At 42.4% G+C, this 17,535-nt stretch overlaps 1 protein-coding gene across 1 annotated transcript in view; it reads right to left on the bottom strand.

Moving 5' to 3' along the window:
* Positions 1-2,474: 2,474 nt before the first annotated feature.
* BVES (blood vessel epicardial substance) overlaps positions 2,475-17,535 on the bottom strand; it is a 32,461-nt gene continuing 17,400 nt past the window's right edge. Inside the window, exon 7 of the mRNA XM_031667324.1 lies at positions 2,475-2,904. Coding sequence (XP_031523184.1) covers positions 2,780-2,904 — 125 coding nt within the window. The 3' untranslated portion in view covers positions 2,475-2,779. The remainder of the gene's footprint in view (positions 2,905-17,535) is intronic.

The following is a 17,535-nucleotide window of genomic DNA, read 5'->3' on the forward strand; positions in this document are numbered from 1 at the left end:
ATATTTTAAATGACATATACATTCTAATATAAATATTACACTCCAGATTCATACAACTGAGTTGATGTTACATTTAAAAGTAGTAGATATGGGGTTGTATATGGAGTAACTTTTGCAGACCATTTTCTGAACTTTGATCATTCAGCTAAGTAAAGGCCAAAACACACAGGAAGCATCTTACTGGGAACTTTGGCAGCAAACATGTTTTTATCTATGTATTTATGCATTATACAAAGATATACTTATTCATTTGTATAAATGAATTTAAAGTACTCCATAGGAGATCTTACATTCAAAACACTTTTCTGTCTTCTTATCTGCTTCTTTGCAATCAAGTCTATAAGGGAGGGCTTCTCAATGCCTTATACCTTTTTTCAGAGTCTCACTGTCTTCCTTAGAGGTGTGTATTTAAAAATAGTTTCATGTTTCCCATTCAGGCTAAGTGGCTCTTTTAAGAGTCCTAACCTTGAGATTACGATCTTCACATTGAGACACTGATACACACACACACTTTAATAAAAACAGTAAATGGTCTTATGTCACCTACTTTTAGCAGTGTGCTTTTAAAACAGGTTTGTTCCCAGCATTACAGAAAATAATCTCCAAACACATTCATTACTCCATTATTTTCTACTCAGGGAAGGATGTTACATCTAACGACTGTATAGAGTGATTCTGTAAATTAGTCTGATGCATGTGTAAACTAAATGGGTTGCCTAACTTTACCCCAGTGGTTACAGGAAAGTAGTATCGGCTATGATGTCACAGTCACACCTGTGCTCTCAGGTACAGGGAGACAGTGAGAGCGTGAGAGAGAGTTCAACCTGAGAGAGCTTTATCATTTCAAAGCCTAGGCTGTCATTCACCTTTGCTTCATTTCTCCAAAACAAGTTCCTAATTTAGCTACCTGAAGAAACTGCTGCAGCAGTACAGTGAAAGCAGCCTTTTTTTTGAAATAGGGTCTCACTCTGTTGCCCAGGCTAGAGTGCAGTGGTGTGATCTGGGCTCACTGCAACCTCAACCTCCCAGGTTCAAGCGAACCTCCTACCTTAGCCTTCTGAGTAGCTGGGACTACAGGCGTGCACCACCACGCCCAGCTAATTTTGTTTGTAGAGATGGGGTTTAGCCATGTTGCCCAGGCTGGTCTTGCCCAGGCTGGTCTTGAACTCCTGGGCTTAAGTAATCCATCCACCTTGGCCTCCCAAAGTGCTGTGATTACAGGTGTGAGCCACCGTGTCCAGTTGACAGTAGCCTTTTTACTGTGACGTCAATAAACCAACATCTGATGAAGATGTCAGGAACTGGATCCAGAGTCTGCATACATTTTCTCAATGAGTGACCGAGCATGTAAATTTAACTCAAATGAAATTACTAAAATAATTGCATTAAAAACATATTTAGGAAAATGAGGTGACCCTAGATGAGCTTATTTACATGCCTCCTCTAACAGAAATCACCTCATGGGAAGAGTTGCTGCTTTTGGCTCAGGTCACCTGAAAACAATTTCATTTGGAACTTTTCTTAGCCGTTTAACCTAACAGGGGACTGACTCAAAGTTGGTTCTAGTGGATGAAGCAAAAGAGACATGACCAGCATGGCCAATCAACGAGCTTCACTCAACGGAGTGTCCTGGCCAAGTGCCACAGCCACGCTGACCAGACACACTGACCAGTTATGCGTTTCCCACCAGCCAAACGCCACTGTTTACTAAACCATGATTTCAGTAGAAAAGAGAGCTCTGGAATGAAGGCCCTCACTGCAGTATCTGGGTTGGGTGCCCACAGCCTGGCCTGTGGTAAACCCTCTGCCCTCCACTGTGTTCACGTTCACGGCTCTGGCACTGGGGCATCTGGCACTTTTTAAAAAGCGACGTCTCTGCCTCTAGATGAACAATCTGGAACTTCAGAATACAGACCAAAGAATGAAGCGGATCTTTCAGTCACCGCACCCTGTGGCACCTGCCCAGCCATTTAACCCCCCTGTCCTCCCAACATACATAAAGTGTTTCCCACACCCGTGTGTGCAGGACAAGGTGACTCCAAATCCCAAGGAAGTTGAGTTTGGCTGGAGGTTAACCCCATGCTCAGAAACCCATCTGTTATCTTTCCAGCTTCAGGTTTCAGAGCAGTTTATAAATGGCATAATACAAGGGTAATGTGAGTCAAGTCTGAGAGTTGTGTTCATTATCAAGTTATCGACACAGAGCCCAACTAAGTAAGGTGATCCAGTGGGGTAATACTTCCGGCCTGGGAGAAAAATAAAACCAGTCAAATCACACCTTTCTCTAAAACGTCCCGTTACAAAATATGGAATAAAGTTTGAGATTCCATGCTTTTTCACGTTACCTTAGCCTCAAATTTAAACTTACATTATTTGTTAAAATTATCAAACGGACAACCCCATTGCCATGGAACAAAAAAGACCGTGAGGAAAAAGAATCACAACTTGGAAAAAAGTAAGTGAAAAGGCATTGAGAGAGTGCTAAGATTTGTTAAGTTAAAACAACAATATATCTACAAAAGACTGTGAAAATATATATCTCAAAAGAGAACAAGGCATAGTCAGAAGTCTCAGTAAAACAATTACTTTAAAAGCTGACTAATCAAAAGGGTAAGTGAAAGAACCCTTCCATCCTTGACCCTTCCTCACTTCCTCCCTCAGACGCTACCAGTCTGGATGCACTAAAGCAGAAGAACCTAAAAGCCACGAAAAAGTGCTGGTATTTTTCAGGATCTCTTCAAGACATGTTCTGTCTTGGTAACCCGAATTCTTTCTCTGATCAAGGCAGCTGATGGACTTTCAATGTATTTGGAGATGCCGGTTCAAAGACCTCATCATCATCTTCTGCTCCTTCTTCTATCGGTTTCATCTTGGCAGAGGCTCGCTGGTGTGGGGATGACACATCTGTGGAAAGATACAGGAGGGAAAACCACTGAAGGCAGTCTGCCCAGACACCGGTGTGATGTATCAATTATAAATTCCAACTGGAAAACAAAGCTGTAGGAACCTGTCACTAGTACCAAGAACACAATTTCCAGAAACCATTCTATTTCAATCCAGCATGTCAGGAAAACCACCAAGTCAAGAAGAGACTCTCAGTCAGGAGCACAGACGAGGGACAGATTCCACCTCACATGCTTGGATGATCTGAGCTGCTCAAATATATTCAGTTCCCAGGGATTGGCCCCACAGTCTGTTTAGGACTCAAAATGCATGTTCCTACATTAATATCATACGTGGGCGCTTGGGTTTCATATTAGCCCTTGAAAGTTGATTTAACTCCTAATTTCCCCAAAGAATACTTCCATTCTAAAATTATGGAACCTATCGCCATCTGTAATATCACCTAAAACACATTTCTTGCCTCCACCATGGAGTCCAGCCACTCCCTGGGCTGATACGCAAAGGAGAAAGGAGAAGAGGAAGAAAGGCCAGGCATTCAGGAGGGAAGAGCCGAGTGGAGGAAACACAATCCCAGGTAGCAGCAGGAGAAAACGCATCCCCAGGGCCTTTTAGGATGCCATTTAATCAAAGGAACCAGGCAACAATTCATTCATTCAGTCACTCACTGGCTTCTGCATTCACCAAATGCTTATCGAGCATCTACCATGGATACCATGCTTGGTGTAGAAGAAAATACTATCTAAAAGTAAGAGTAGAAGTGATTATCAATAGGCCTCTCAAGGTGCCTAATGAGCAGCTAACGTGACTGCATGAACTCCCCTCCTTACAGTCGCCACCATCACTGTCAGGATCCATGTTGTCTGGGTTTCCACCTGCTCCGCCCACACCCATCTCCCTGCTGCCCAGTCACAGGGTGGAGTGGCATTCAGGCAGCCCACAAATGCTGAACTCAGCTGGGGAGAAGGTTGATGGTGGAGGGACACGGGGTGAAACCTGGCTCTTTCTTTTTTTTTTTTTTTTGAGAGGGAGTCTGGCTCTGTCGCCCAGGCTGGAGTGCAGTGGCCGGATCTCAGCTCACTGCAAGCTCTGCCTCCCGGGTTTACGCCATTCTCCTGCCTCAGCCTCCCGAGTAGCTGGGACTACAGGCACCCGCCACCTCACCCAGCTAGTTTTTTTTGTATTTTTTAGTAGAGACGGGGTTTCACCGGGTTAGCCAGGATGGTCTCGATCTCCTGACCTCGTGATCCGCCCGTCTCGGCCTCCCAAAGTGCTGGGATTACAGGCTTGAGCCACCGCGCCCGGCCGAAACCTGGCTCTTTCAATACGTGCTAACAGCAAAAGCGAGTGGAGGATCTATTAAGACATGAAGCAGATCTGCCACAAGATGACCAGAGAAGTTTGTCAAGATCAGCTGTCATTCACTGGCAGGAGTCAGGAGCAGACAGCCGGGTTGGCCAGCACAGGGAGAATGCCAAACCAGCAAGGAGGGCCATGGGCCACGAGCATGCCACACGGCCGCTTCTGGAGGGAGGCTGAGACAGCAGCAAAGGCCTTGCCCTGGCACTCAGTCATGAATGAGTGGTCATTCCTGGCCCCTGGTATGGCACAGGAGGAGGGAGCACGCAGAGTGGTCAAGACCAGAGGCTCAGGAAACAGTTCCAGGGTTCGAATCCCTACTCTGCAACCTGCGCTCAATTACAATACCTTTCTAGGCCTCTGTTTCCATATCTATAAAAAGGGGATATTCTTAGGATCTGCTCCATGGGATTGTTGGAAGGATTAAACTGAATAATGCATATGATGTGCTTAGCAGGGTGTTGGGCCTACAGAACATATGACTAAATGTCATTTCTTATTAACTGTCCAGTCACTGCTGTACATCTGGGGAAATGCTACTACCAGTCACATCTTCTAACATAAGAAAATATGCAGGGCTAGACTGTGGTACAGCTAATGCATACTTGCTGTACATATATGGAAACTGTTCACTTACAGACATTCACAGCAAAAATACTGAGTTTCTTGAATGACAACTACTGACATAAACTGTAGAAAAGAAGCGTCTAATAAAATGGTCCAAGAACCCAATTCTGCATAGGGCACAGCATGGGAAGTTCTCAGGCGAGTTCTTCCCCTTTCCCAGTGACATCAAACACACCAAACACAACCTTTACTTCATGTCTACTCAAATGGCAGTGAATACTATCCGTGTGACCTTGGACAAGTTACTTTACCTCTTTGTGCCTTAATTTCCTTGTCTGTAAAATAGGAATAATAACAGCACCTATTTCATATGGTTGTTATAAGGATAAAACAGCTTGATATTTTAAAAGTTCTTAGATCAGTGCCTGGGATGTAATAATCACTTTGTAAATATTTGTAAGAATGTAAAAATCGATTACTATGGTCTTTGGAAGGCTATGGACTTAATAATGAGAAAATTTGTTACAATTCATCATTGCTCATCAGAACGGTCAATAAAGGAAGTGGGCCTTGTGCTCAAATGGGGGTTTGTGTTTCTCAATCTTAGCTCTTTTGAGTGTAGCAAAATTGTCTTTACAAACAAAAAAATAGCCCTGGCTTCTATCATATTTTTAGCCTTAAGTTATCACTGGGTCTCATAAAATATTAACTTAGGCTGAGTATCTACAATGAGACAAAACTCTCAGAACAAACAATAAGATGGCATGTCTAAGAGCATTAAACCAAATCAATAATAAATCGTATTTGGACATAATTGTATAATAGCTTAACAGAAACAAACCCAGTTTATTTCGTCTGAGGAAGTAGGACTAACTGGTTTCTAGTTGTTAAGCTCACCTATCAAACCAGGAGGGACATCCTACAGTTATATTGAGGCAGCTATCTATACTCTGGAGCCACAGTGCTATCTGACCCTCCCAACTCTCTCACCTATCCTTGCATTTTTTTTCACTGAGAGAAAATGAAGGGAGGGCTCAACACAAAAGGAAATGGTTAAGTAACAACTTCCCAAGAGTTTTCGGCTTTTCTGTGAACGAATTTATTCTACTCCCACCATGTTTGCTGGGGAAGAAGAAGAGCTGTGGAACTTACTATATAACATTGAAGGGATAATGAGAGTCATTCACAATCCTTGGGGTGACATCCAGGGTCCTCCAAGTTGGGCCTCCCTCCCTCTTCCAGTCCAAGCTCTTGCAAACTCACTGCTCTTCAAATCCAGCCCATCCTCCTCTTTTCATCTTGCTTTTTTCCCTCTACTTGGAATGGTTCCTTCGCTCCCATCCCTAACCACAAAACTCCTATCGTTTCCTCAAGCAGGGTTCAAACTCCACCTCCTTCATGTGTAACCCTCCCTGACTCCGGTGGGAAGATTCTACCCTCTTCATCTCAACAGCTTCAGCCCTTACATGTTCTGTGTCACATTGTGGTTAGAGTACTTGTATCTCTTCCTTATTAGAAAACAGGCATCTGGAATGCTGTAACCAAGGCCTCTTTTCTCCTGCAGCCTCACAGAAGTACCCCACACATAGCCAGGACCTTGATAATGTCCTTAAGTACACAGTGATGAAAAAAATCTCTCCTCTGAAAGGCCACATAGGGAACCTCAGAAAGGATCCTGAGGATGAGGGAAAAAGACATGGGCATCACCTTTAATCTCTGGCAGGTCTCCCAGTGGGGCATCGCCAGCATTCCTCAAGCACGGGCAGGCTTCAGGGTCCCGTAAATCTCATTAGGAAAAGGGACTGTCATCACTCCACTCTGTAGTGTGTCCCCTAAAGGAAATCACTTTGGTAGAATTGATTCGACACTGCTTAGCGCATGGACTAGAACACTGTTCTCTCAAGGGAGTATCAATAGGCTTAATAGCACCATCACCTGCTACAATGTTTTCATCCAATCAGTAAAAGGAATCAGGGAGTGACCACAAGGTGCTAGACAATGTGTTGGGGAAATAAAAAGGAATCACACCTGGTCTTTCATGCTGTCTTATTTTATTTCTCCAAAACTCAAAGCACTTTTCAGAGCAATTCACCCAAACCACATCTGTACTATTATTTCTACTGTATATTCAGAAGCTAAAGCAAAGACATCCATGAAAAAAAACAGAGAGGGGTGGATGCCATGAATGAGCTTATTTCTCACCAGGGCGTGAACCACTTAGAACACATCCTAGAAGGAGCAGAGGTGTCCTGTTAGCTATAACCAGGGAGCCCTAACAGCCTGGAAAGATGGAATTCTTCTACAAAAGTTCTTGACTCACTTTCATTTCAAGCTTTGTGGCTGAGAATCTGCAATCCCCCTGGCAAGTCCCTGTCCTTACAGCAACATTGCCTTGTTGCTTTTTCCACCATGGTACACACACTGGCAGAGAGGAGCACAGCCCAACCTGTCACTTCCAGGGACTACCCGGTGCCAGCTGGCTGCCAACCCCTCACTTGGAATCAGAATCACAGACAGTGTCCACTCTTTGTACCAACCCGTTAGCCTGGCCTTCTGTATCACTGAGGGCCAAGTATAACATTCACATCCAGGAAGACAAAAGGATCACCTGCCCTGCCTCGGAATCTGCAACTGTCATGGCCACCAGAAAGGCAGGCTTTGAGGAGTGAGGGGCTCACCTGGCCCCTAGACATTGGGCTCTCTGGCCTCATCAGGAGACTTACTGGTTCAATGGAAAGACCCAGAGTCCATCCCTATATAGCTGGAAATTATTTCTTTGAAGCCCTAATACATCCAAAACCAATTTGTAGTATGAACAACAAAAAAAAAAAAAAAAAATGAGGGAATATTATATTTCAAGGGAATGCTCTTCCATTTCACAAGTTGAACATTAATAAATAACTTCTACAGGTGTGCCTGGTTTTTCACTAATTTTATGTACTCATGGATCATCAGAAATTTGCCCAGAGGCCCAAATATCTTCTAGAGATGTGAGAACATGAGAGGAGAGAGGAAAAAATAGAGCTTATCTTTAGTTAAGTGCTTTTTCAAATCACTTTTGTCCTTCAAGGATGTTACTGTAAGGTTCATGATCTCTGTAGAATGCTTTACTTTTCATTTATTCCCAATTGTAGAGGGGCAAATAATTCCATATCCATAAATTTCCCAGAAAATTGATTCTTAGTTTTCTATTAAAACTATTTTTACAGTTGGGAGGCAGAGTGGTTAACTCCATCCTGTTGTATTTACTGTGATCAGGAAAAGACTTTGGTAGTAATTTTTTTTTCCGTTAGCTATAATCACCTTCTACCTACCAGTTAATACATTTTATTATGAAAGCATATAAACAGTATCATACTGAACTGCAATCCAGACTTAACAGGTGTGAAACTGTTAAACAGTTATGTCAAGAGTTACTGTGGCTGGAGGGATGTTTCATATTAGACCAAGCGGCAAAAAAATCCTCTGCTCAAAGGACTTCCACAAGGACCAAGGCATCGAGAAGGTGCAGCCAGTGGAGCAGAATTGTGCTCTGGGCTGTCTGCCACAGTCGCAGTATGTTCAGGTGGGAAACAGAACTGTAGCACCAGGCAGCGGTGCTGAGGGTGAGAAAGAAAAACTCCAAGTCAAGGCCACTGAGCACATGTGGAAGACTGAGACAGCAGTGAGAGCCCTGAGCTAAACAGTGGACACCTCTGCTTCTGCCGGGTGGCGGGGGGGACCAAACCATGGGCTCTCACAAGGGGATTCAGATGTGGCCAGCAGAATCTCTCCTGGGCAGAACCATTCAGACAGCAGCTAGGGCTGGGTGCTGGTTAGGAAGGAGGGGAACCCATCGTTAAGACCCACTCCATGTCCCTGAGGGTCACCGGCTACAAGGGCAGACGAAACATGGACCTCGGTGGAGGGCAGGCTGGGGCTGCCCTGCAGATCCTTCTCTGTCTTCCAGAGTCTTAAGGTAAAGAACCATAGAAGGTCTTACAAAAACTTTTTTTTAGTTTAAAATGTGTGTGGGTACATAGTGGATATATATATTTATGAGTCACATGAGATATTTTGATACAGGAATGCAATGTGAAATAATCACATCAGGGTAAATAGGCTATCCATCACCTCAAGCATTTATCCTTTGTGTTACAAACAATCCAACTTACTCTTTTAGTTATTTTAAAAAGGTATCTTATTTTTTACTATAGTCATCCTGTTGTGCTAGCAAATACCAGGTCTTATTCATTCTTTCTACCTATTTTTTGTATCCATTAACCATCTCCACTTCCCTTCTACCTCCCCCCACCCCCATTACCTTTTCCAGCCTCTGATAACCATCCTTCTACTCTCTCTGTCCTAGAGTTCAGTTCTTTTAGTTTTTAGCTTCTACAAATATGTGAGAACATGTGAAGTTTGTCTTTCTGTGCCTGGTTTATTTCACTTAACATAATGAGAGCAGGCCTTTTTATACATTAACCAGGGAGCTCTTACATGACAGTCAAATCTCTGGCATACAGGGTAAGAAAAAATGAGGTAAGATTCTGTCCCTATTAATCTTATTTCTATTTCAGTGTGCTTCTAATTACAGGAGGGCCTGAGGGCCTCTCCTAGGAAGTAAAAGTAAACATTTGCTGTTCTTAAATCCAGAGTGAAGGTCATGCCTGTTCCAGAGGATGAACAAACTACCTCAAATCTGAGCTTCAAATAAGTAGAGTACCATGATGTGAAATTTGTCAGGTGACTTTTATCCTTGCTTAAGAAACACACTTTTTAAAAAGGAGCAACATTTCTGTAAGCTAATATAATGTGCTAAGATTTTCTTTTCTCCCCTGTTAACTTTAATGACGTTTGCTCCATTTCTTTCAAAACATTATTATTTTTATTATGTTTAACCATCTGGCCAACTGCTTTAGCAAGTAATTAAAAACCTATAGGAGTTTAGAATTTTAATTAGATTGTACAATTTCTGAAGAATGGGAATGGGGAAGGCTTTAATGGCTTTTTCTTTTTTTTTCTGGAAAGAATTATTTCTTTTCCTGTCTTTGCTTATTATATCCTAAGATTTTTTTTAATTGAGGAAACTGAGTTTGAATTGAAGCTTTCTGAACAACAATACTGAAGGGTAGCTTTGGCCTGTGCACCAAATGTTTCCTTTAATACACTCAGCACCAGCACTGAGGAACTCAAGCGAAGCATAAAGATTAGGGCAAATGCGGAGGTTGGAGTAGCTTAGTGGGTCCTGTGACGAGGTCTACTCGGCCCCAAGAGCACATTCTCACATCAGTCTCTAACTACTCGGATGCACCATCAGGGCCTTGAGCTGCAGAGCACAAGGTGTGGTGTGAGCAACCAAGGAGGAGCAAAAGTGCTGCAGCCCCTTCCTGCTCACAAAGAAGACACAGGGTAGAGGAGAAGGTGAATGAACCCAGGAGAAAAGTGAGGGCAGGATCCAGGCTGGCAGCCATGCAACAGCCCAGAGAACAACCCATCCAGGATGAGGCTGGAGGACGGCAGCCTCTGTAAGGAAAGTCTCTAGGAAAAATGGGCCACAGAACCGGGAGAAAGGATATAAGGACAGAAAAGGCAAGGATAAGGAAAAAGGAAGGCAACTAGAAATGCCTGTAGAAACAATAAGCAGTATGAAAAGGCAGGGTTCAAACAAAGGACAACCACTCAGAGACTTGAAGAAAAAATGAAATGGGCTTCGCCTAAAAGAGAGAATGAGGAAGAAGCCTGAAGACCCCAGGTATATGGTGAATAAGGTGTGTCCCACAACAGCAAGGCAATGAAACAACTTTAGGGGAAAAAAGAGAGTCAAGGCATAAAGTAAACCGTGGCATGATTGTCATGTTGTATATGAAAGAAGAATCCACTTGAACTTGATTTTTAGGAACAGTCTCCTTTGAACAGAACAAGAGTCATGACATTGGAAACAGAAATAAATGTAAGCATTGCCCACTACTTGGTTCTACATAAAGCACAATAATCTCAACATTGTTTATTTGTCTTAGACTTTGTGGAACAATTCATAGACAAAGGCTATTTGCAGTTATAAAAGAGAACATATAACAACTCGACCATTTCAAAGTAAAAGAAGAGACCCAGAACAGTTAGAAGGTAGAAGGGGGAAGAATAAGAAAGTAGGGATGCTAATGTCCTCACGTTTTAAAAAAAATTATTTTTTTTGAGCAGGGTCTCACTCTGTGCCCAGGCTGGAATGCAGTGGCGCAATCTTGGCTCACTGCAACTTCAACCTCCTCAGGCTCAGGTGGTCCTCAGTCTCCTGAGTAGCTGGGATTACAGGCACAGGCAGGCCACCATGCCCAGTTATTTTTTGTATGTTTTGTAGAGACAGGGTTTCGCCATGTTGACCAGGCTGGTCTTGAACTCCTGGGCTCAATTTATCTGCCCGCCTTGGCCTCCAAAAGTGTGGGGACTACAGGAGTGAGCCATTGGGCCCAGCCCTAATGTCCCTCACCTTTAAAATTAGTCCAGCAAGAAGAAGAAACAGAGATTTAAGTGCATTGTTTAATGTTACAAAGTTAAACAATAAAAGAACAAAAACTAGTGACCTCGCCATGTTGAGCAGAAAGCGGAGGGGAAGTTAGAAGTGAGCTAAGTAGGTCAGTAGATGAAAGTTACTAAGCCCACCTAGAGTCGGTGAGAAGGTAGTCACTTGCCTAGAATCCCAGTACTTTGGGAGACCAAGACGGACAGATCACTTGAGCCCAGGAATTTGAGACCAGCCTGGGCAACATAGCAAGACCTGGTCTCTACAAAAAAAATACAAAAATCAGCCAGGCATGGTGGCACGCACCTGTAGTCCCAGCCACTCGGAAGGCTGAGGCGGGAGGACATCTTGAGCCTGGGAGGTGGAGGATGCAGTGAGCTGTGATGGTGCCACTGCACTCTAGCCTGGAAGACAGAGTGAGACCCTTTCTCAAAAAAAAAGAAAAAAAAAAAAAAAAAGATTAGCACTGTGGGTACAAGTGTTTCAAAGTGATTGTTCCTTGGGAGTAGGACTAAGATCAGCTTGGAGGGGAGTCAGTTCTTTTCATTATAAGGTTTTTTTAACTACATGATATCTATGTATATTAACTTGATAATTTAAAAAAAATTTGACTAACAGACTAAAAATGTACAACTGTATAAAATACCTTCAGATAAGATTTTACAGGTAAGAAAATGCTGCGTGAGGATAGAAGTCCCATCCTGCGGTGAGGAGGGAGGCACTGGCATGAGAGAGCATAGCCTCTACTGGCTGGGGGAGACAGGGTCACATTCCTAAGCCTAAAAATGGAAAATGAAACACCTACCTCATAGGGTGGTTGCGAGGATTAAATGAGAACCTGGATGAAAGTGGTCAGGATGTGTCAGCTGCTACAGCAGTAGGTGAATATCCCCAAACAAGTTTATGCTCACATTGATCTCCCTAAACTACACTTTACTCATCTACAAAATGAGGGTATTGCTTTTCTCTAGCCATCTTGGTATGTCTGAGACTTGTTCAGGCTCATCTCCCAGAAACCTGCTGCCTAATCACATCTTTCTACCTCTCTGCAGAATTCATGTAAAGCTTATTGTTTGTAAGTTTATGGTTGCTCACAACAGGAATGAAATACAAATTGAGCTGAACAGATTATTTCATGAAACCAGCCTCGAAACTAAGAAAGTTGTAATGGCTTTTTGCATCTTTCCAGGTAAATAAACACAGAAGAGAACCAAGAGAAACCCATTAGTTTCTCTCAGACATATTGCTAGCCTTTTCAGACTCAAGCTAACTAAATATTTGTACAACTAGGTCACATGACATTAGCAGACTGTCCACAGCAGCATCTTTTTTTTTTCCTTTGAGACAGGGTCTCACTCTTGCACCCAGGCTGGAGTGCAGTGGCAAGACCATGGGTCACTCCAGCCTAGATCTCCCAGGCTAAAGTGGTCCTCTTAGCTCAGTCTCCTAAGTAGCTGGGACCACAGGCGCATGCCACCACCTCCAGATAATTAAAACATTTTTTGTAGAGGGGGGGGGTCTCGCTATGTTGCCCATGCTCGTCTTGAACTCCTGGGGTCAAGAGATCCTCCTGCCTTGGCCTCCCAAAGTGCTGGGATTATAGGTGTAAGCCAGTGTGCCTGGCCAATGTAGTACTGTCTTGACACTAATAACAAACAAAATACTTACAAAGATCTTAATAAGAAACATCTCTCTAAACATCTCACAGCATCTTTAAAAACAACATAATTTTTATTTCATGAAAAAAGACATGGTTTAAACTAACAAGCTTTTTCAAAGATGAGTTCCAACTGATTGCATTGCCTATATTGTCTTGTGATTAAAAAAAAAAATCCAAATGATAAGTTATTTAACCCCAATTAACTAAAATACAGTTCTGTAACATTCAAGGAAACATATGTCTTCCTGTTACCATAGCAATGCCTGAGCTGGGCAGCACTTACTACTGATGGAATTGCCAATACAATCCATCTGTGTGAATGTGTGTGTTTTATACATGAAGGGAGCTAAGGAGGAGAGAAAATGACAAGAAGATGACAACAAGGTACGCTGACGAGCAACACCTTGGTCCAGGAGCCAAGAGAAGAAAGCTTTCCTACATACACTGGCACTAAAGATTCTGACACATCTCATACAGCTTGTCTCTTCCTCTCTTCCTATCTCACTATGTCCCATGTTTGCAAACATGAAACCCAGTAAACGAAGCAATGAGAAAGTGAAAGAGTTAAATGAATTCTGAACTACTGAAAAAACAGAGAGAAAAATGACTTTTTCTCAGGCTATCTCATGACTTCACTTTCTTCCCTTTAAATGACAATGTGGAGTGGGAATACAGAATCTGTGTGGAAAGGAGTAGAGACCTTGCTGCGGATTTAGCGTTGTGTGGCATGTATAAAAGCAGAGTACAACATGAGAAATGGGAGCAGCAGCAATTTCATTAAAACAGGTCACTTAGTTTTCCTCCACCTTTTTCTGATCCGTATTTCTGTTTCACTGAACATTTGCTGTGTAAAGTTATGAAGTATATTTGTCGCATTACTGATTGAGATCTTTAAAGTAGCCTTTACCAGAAGTTATGCAAGCTTCTAGACCCAACTACCAGGCAGATGAGAAAGACAAGAACACCATAATCACCACCATAGGGATGAACTCAGCAAAATTCCAGAAGGTGGAAAATTCTACAGCCTCCCTACTCAAAGCGTAGTTCATAGAACAGCCACACTGGTATCACCTGGGCACTGGTTAAACCTGTGGACTCCCAAACCCCCACCCCAGCCTGCTACATCAGGATCTTTAATAAGATCTCCAGGTGATTCATATGCACATTTAAGAATCTGTTGTTCTACAGGACAAATCAAAATACCCAAATAAAAACATATGCAGAAACACACACACAGAGACAGAGAGAGACTGGAAAGGGAGCCCCGAGGTGTAGCGGCTGAATGCAATGTGCCCATGCTATTCGGATCATGATTCGAAAAATAATTATAAATATTCATATGCATGTTAATGTTTAAATCGACCTAGGTTTGGGTTAATGAATAGGTGGAACAATGTAAAAAGGTTTAAGGAAATACATAAGGTATATTTAATTTTGTATGGAGTGACACTGCTTGTAATTCTGTAAGTACTCTAACTAAAAGCTAAATGACACTGGAGATTATCATTGGATAATTTCACATGTTCCTAAGTAGGATCCTGGTACTCCAGTGCTAAGAATAAGGCAAAAATGTTCACTGAAGTGGATTGCATTAACCCATCTACGAAAACCTATCTGCAGCACTACTTGATCACAAGGAAGGATTCAGGGGATGACAGGTTACCCCAGAAAAGTAGGTGGGAGTTGACAAAAAGTGGTTTGGGATAAGTCACTACCTTCACCAACTCTAGGTGGACTCATCTGCAAGGAGGCAAATAATAACAGCTCCTGTGCCTAGCTCACATAGCTGTCAGGTTCAAATGCAAGAACAGATGTGAAGGTGACCTGTACATCTAAAAACACAAGTCAACTGTTACGTGCATTTAAAAAAACCACAGAGGTAATCTGGTCTACAAGCATGAGCTTCTGTTTTTCTTTTTCTTTTTTCTTTTTGATACAGGGTCTCACTCTGTCACCCAGGCTTCGGTGCAGTGGCTCAATTATGGCTCACTGCAACCTTGACTTCCCTGGCTCAAGCAATCCTCTCACCTCAGCCTCCCAAGAAGATGAAATCACAGACGTGTATCACCATGCCTGGATAATTCTTTAATTTTTTTGTAGAGAAGGGGTCTTATTATGTTGCCCAGGTTAGTCTTGAACTCTTGGGCTCAAGCGATCCTCCAGCCTCAACCTCCTGAAGTGCTGAGACTACAGGTGTGAGGCCCTGTGCCTGGCCAAACACGAGCTTTGGAATCAGACGGGATCCCTAGGTTTGTATTGCAGAACCAGTCACTATGGAAGAGGAGCAAGTGAATAACATCTCATATTCCCAATTTCCTCATCTGTAAAATGACATAAAACCTGCTATAGTAGACTGTGTTATAGTCCAGCTTTCCACCTGCTTTGTTTCTCATTAGCCCCTTCATAGCCCTGCAGGAGGGTTAAATGATCTATCCATTGATGTTGGTTCTGGCAAGTGACTTCTGTGGCCCAAAGAACACGCACGGAAGAGCTACTTGCTCCTTTGGAGCAGGAGCTTTAACAGCCATCTTGTAAATCTGCCACCACTGTCTTCCCTCTGCAGTTACAATGGCAATGACCCAGATGGCAGCTGGTCCTTTGGCTGAGTCCCAAGAGCAGGGAAGTGCAGCTCCCGACCTTCATGTAAGCTTTAGTTAATATCTTCCAAAAGTTACTATGCAGGCCAGGTGCAGTGGCTCACGCCTGAAATCCCAGCACTTTGGGAGGCCGAGGCAGGTGGGATCCTCCTGCCTCAGCCTGTTGAGTAGTTAGGACTACAGGCCTGCACCACGACGCCCAGCAATTTTTTTTTTATTTTTATAGAGACAAAGTTCCCTTGAGCCCAGGAGTTCAAGGCTGCAGTGACCTGTAATTGTGCCACTGCACTCCAGCCTGGGTGACAAAAAGCGACCCTGCCTCAAAAACAAAAACAAACACAAAAACAAACAAACAAACAAAACAATCTCCCAACCCCACCAAAAAAAAAAAAAAAAAAAAAAAAAAAACACAGGAGATGAAATTCTTGTATGAAAGGTGACCTCCAAAAATATTAGAAGGAAAACGACATTCTTATCATCAAGATGTTGAGGCAGACAGAATTCTGTACAAGCCTTTATTAAAATAACTCTTTTGTCTTCAAGTCTTCCAGCATAATTTAGTTGCTTTTTCACAACTTACTATTCTTTGTCCAATTCACTATAAACTGTTTAATAGCTTTTTCAGGTCTTCATTTCCTTATGAAAGCTTTTGTGCCATGTAAAACCTGTATGAGCTTTTAACACAAACTCACACAACTTGTATCAAATGTGTATCCTTTTCTCTTGTTAATCTGTCTTATGTCAATTTAATTCTCAGGTCCAGCCCAAAAACAACCCTAAAAGGGAAGAGGTAAAGTTTTTTCTTTCCTACACACCAATTATATGGCCTTGTAAATTCCAGCCTCTCCTGACTATGTAATACTTAAAATCCCCAATCTAACTTATCTAAGGCATACAAAGTTACAAGATCCATTTACATAAAGAATTATTTAATGTGTTTGCATTTTTTAAAAGTTAATTTGGTTTAAAATACAATTGGAAATACAAATAGTTTTTAATTCATGCAATGGAAGAATGTCTGCCTTTTTGCTATTTCATATGAATTTGTTCAAAGTTTTTATACTATCATTCTTAGACTAATTCTTAATATTAAGCATTTAATGCTTAATTTAGTTTTTCTCATTTTACTTACTAATTTTCAACATCTGGGTTGTTTGTGCTACTTAAAATGTTTTGAAACAATCTAAACTATGGAAGAATCCTGGAAAATGTGCCTCTGGGCAGGTGTGTGAATGAGGTAACTCACAAGGGTGTTTAGTGATCTCCTTCATCTTTGGGAATATTCCAGTTCCCAATCACTTTTTAACTCATGGCACTCATACTGAGATAATCAGCCAGCAGCAGAACATCCAGCATTTATTTGTCTACCATTTTTCAAAACATTTCTGGGTCTAGACTTTCACTCTAACTAAAGTCATGAACGTAACAAAACCAAATAGCAACAAAACCAAACAAAACGAAAGCAACAAAACCAAACCATGTGAACTCTTTCAGAGTATTCTGGTGAGCCACTATTTTTTTTTTTTTTTTGAGACAGAATCTTGCTCTGTTGCCCAGGCTGGAGTGCGGTGACGCAATCTCGGCTCACTGCAGGCTCCACCTCCCAGGTTCACGCCATTCTCCTGCCTCAGCCTCCCTAGTAGCTGGGACTACAGGTGCCCACCACCATGCCCAGCTATTTTTTTTTTTGCATTTTTAGTAGAGATGGGGTTTCACCGTATTAGTCAGGATGGTCTTGATCTCCTGACCTTGTGATTTGCCCACCTCAGCCTCCCAAAGTGCTGGGATTATAGGCATAAGCCACCGTGCCCAGCTGGTGAGCCACTATTTAAGCAAAGTATATGGCAGAACCAGTGAACAATTTCTGAAACAGAAATAAGAGTTCTAAAGCTGGCTTTTAGCTCATACGCAATATGGGGGAAATGCTAAACAAAATTTGATTGTTTTTATTG

This window comes from Papio anubis, chromosome 6, assembly GCF_008728515.1.
Source record: "Papio anubis isolate 15944 chromosome 6, Panubis1.0, whole genome shotgun sequence".
Taxonomy (NCBI): Eukaryota; Metazoa; Chordata; class Mammalia; order Primates; family Cercopithecidae; genus Papio; species Papio anubis.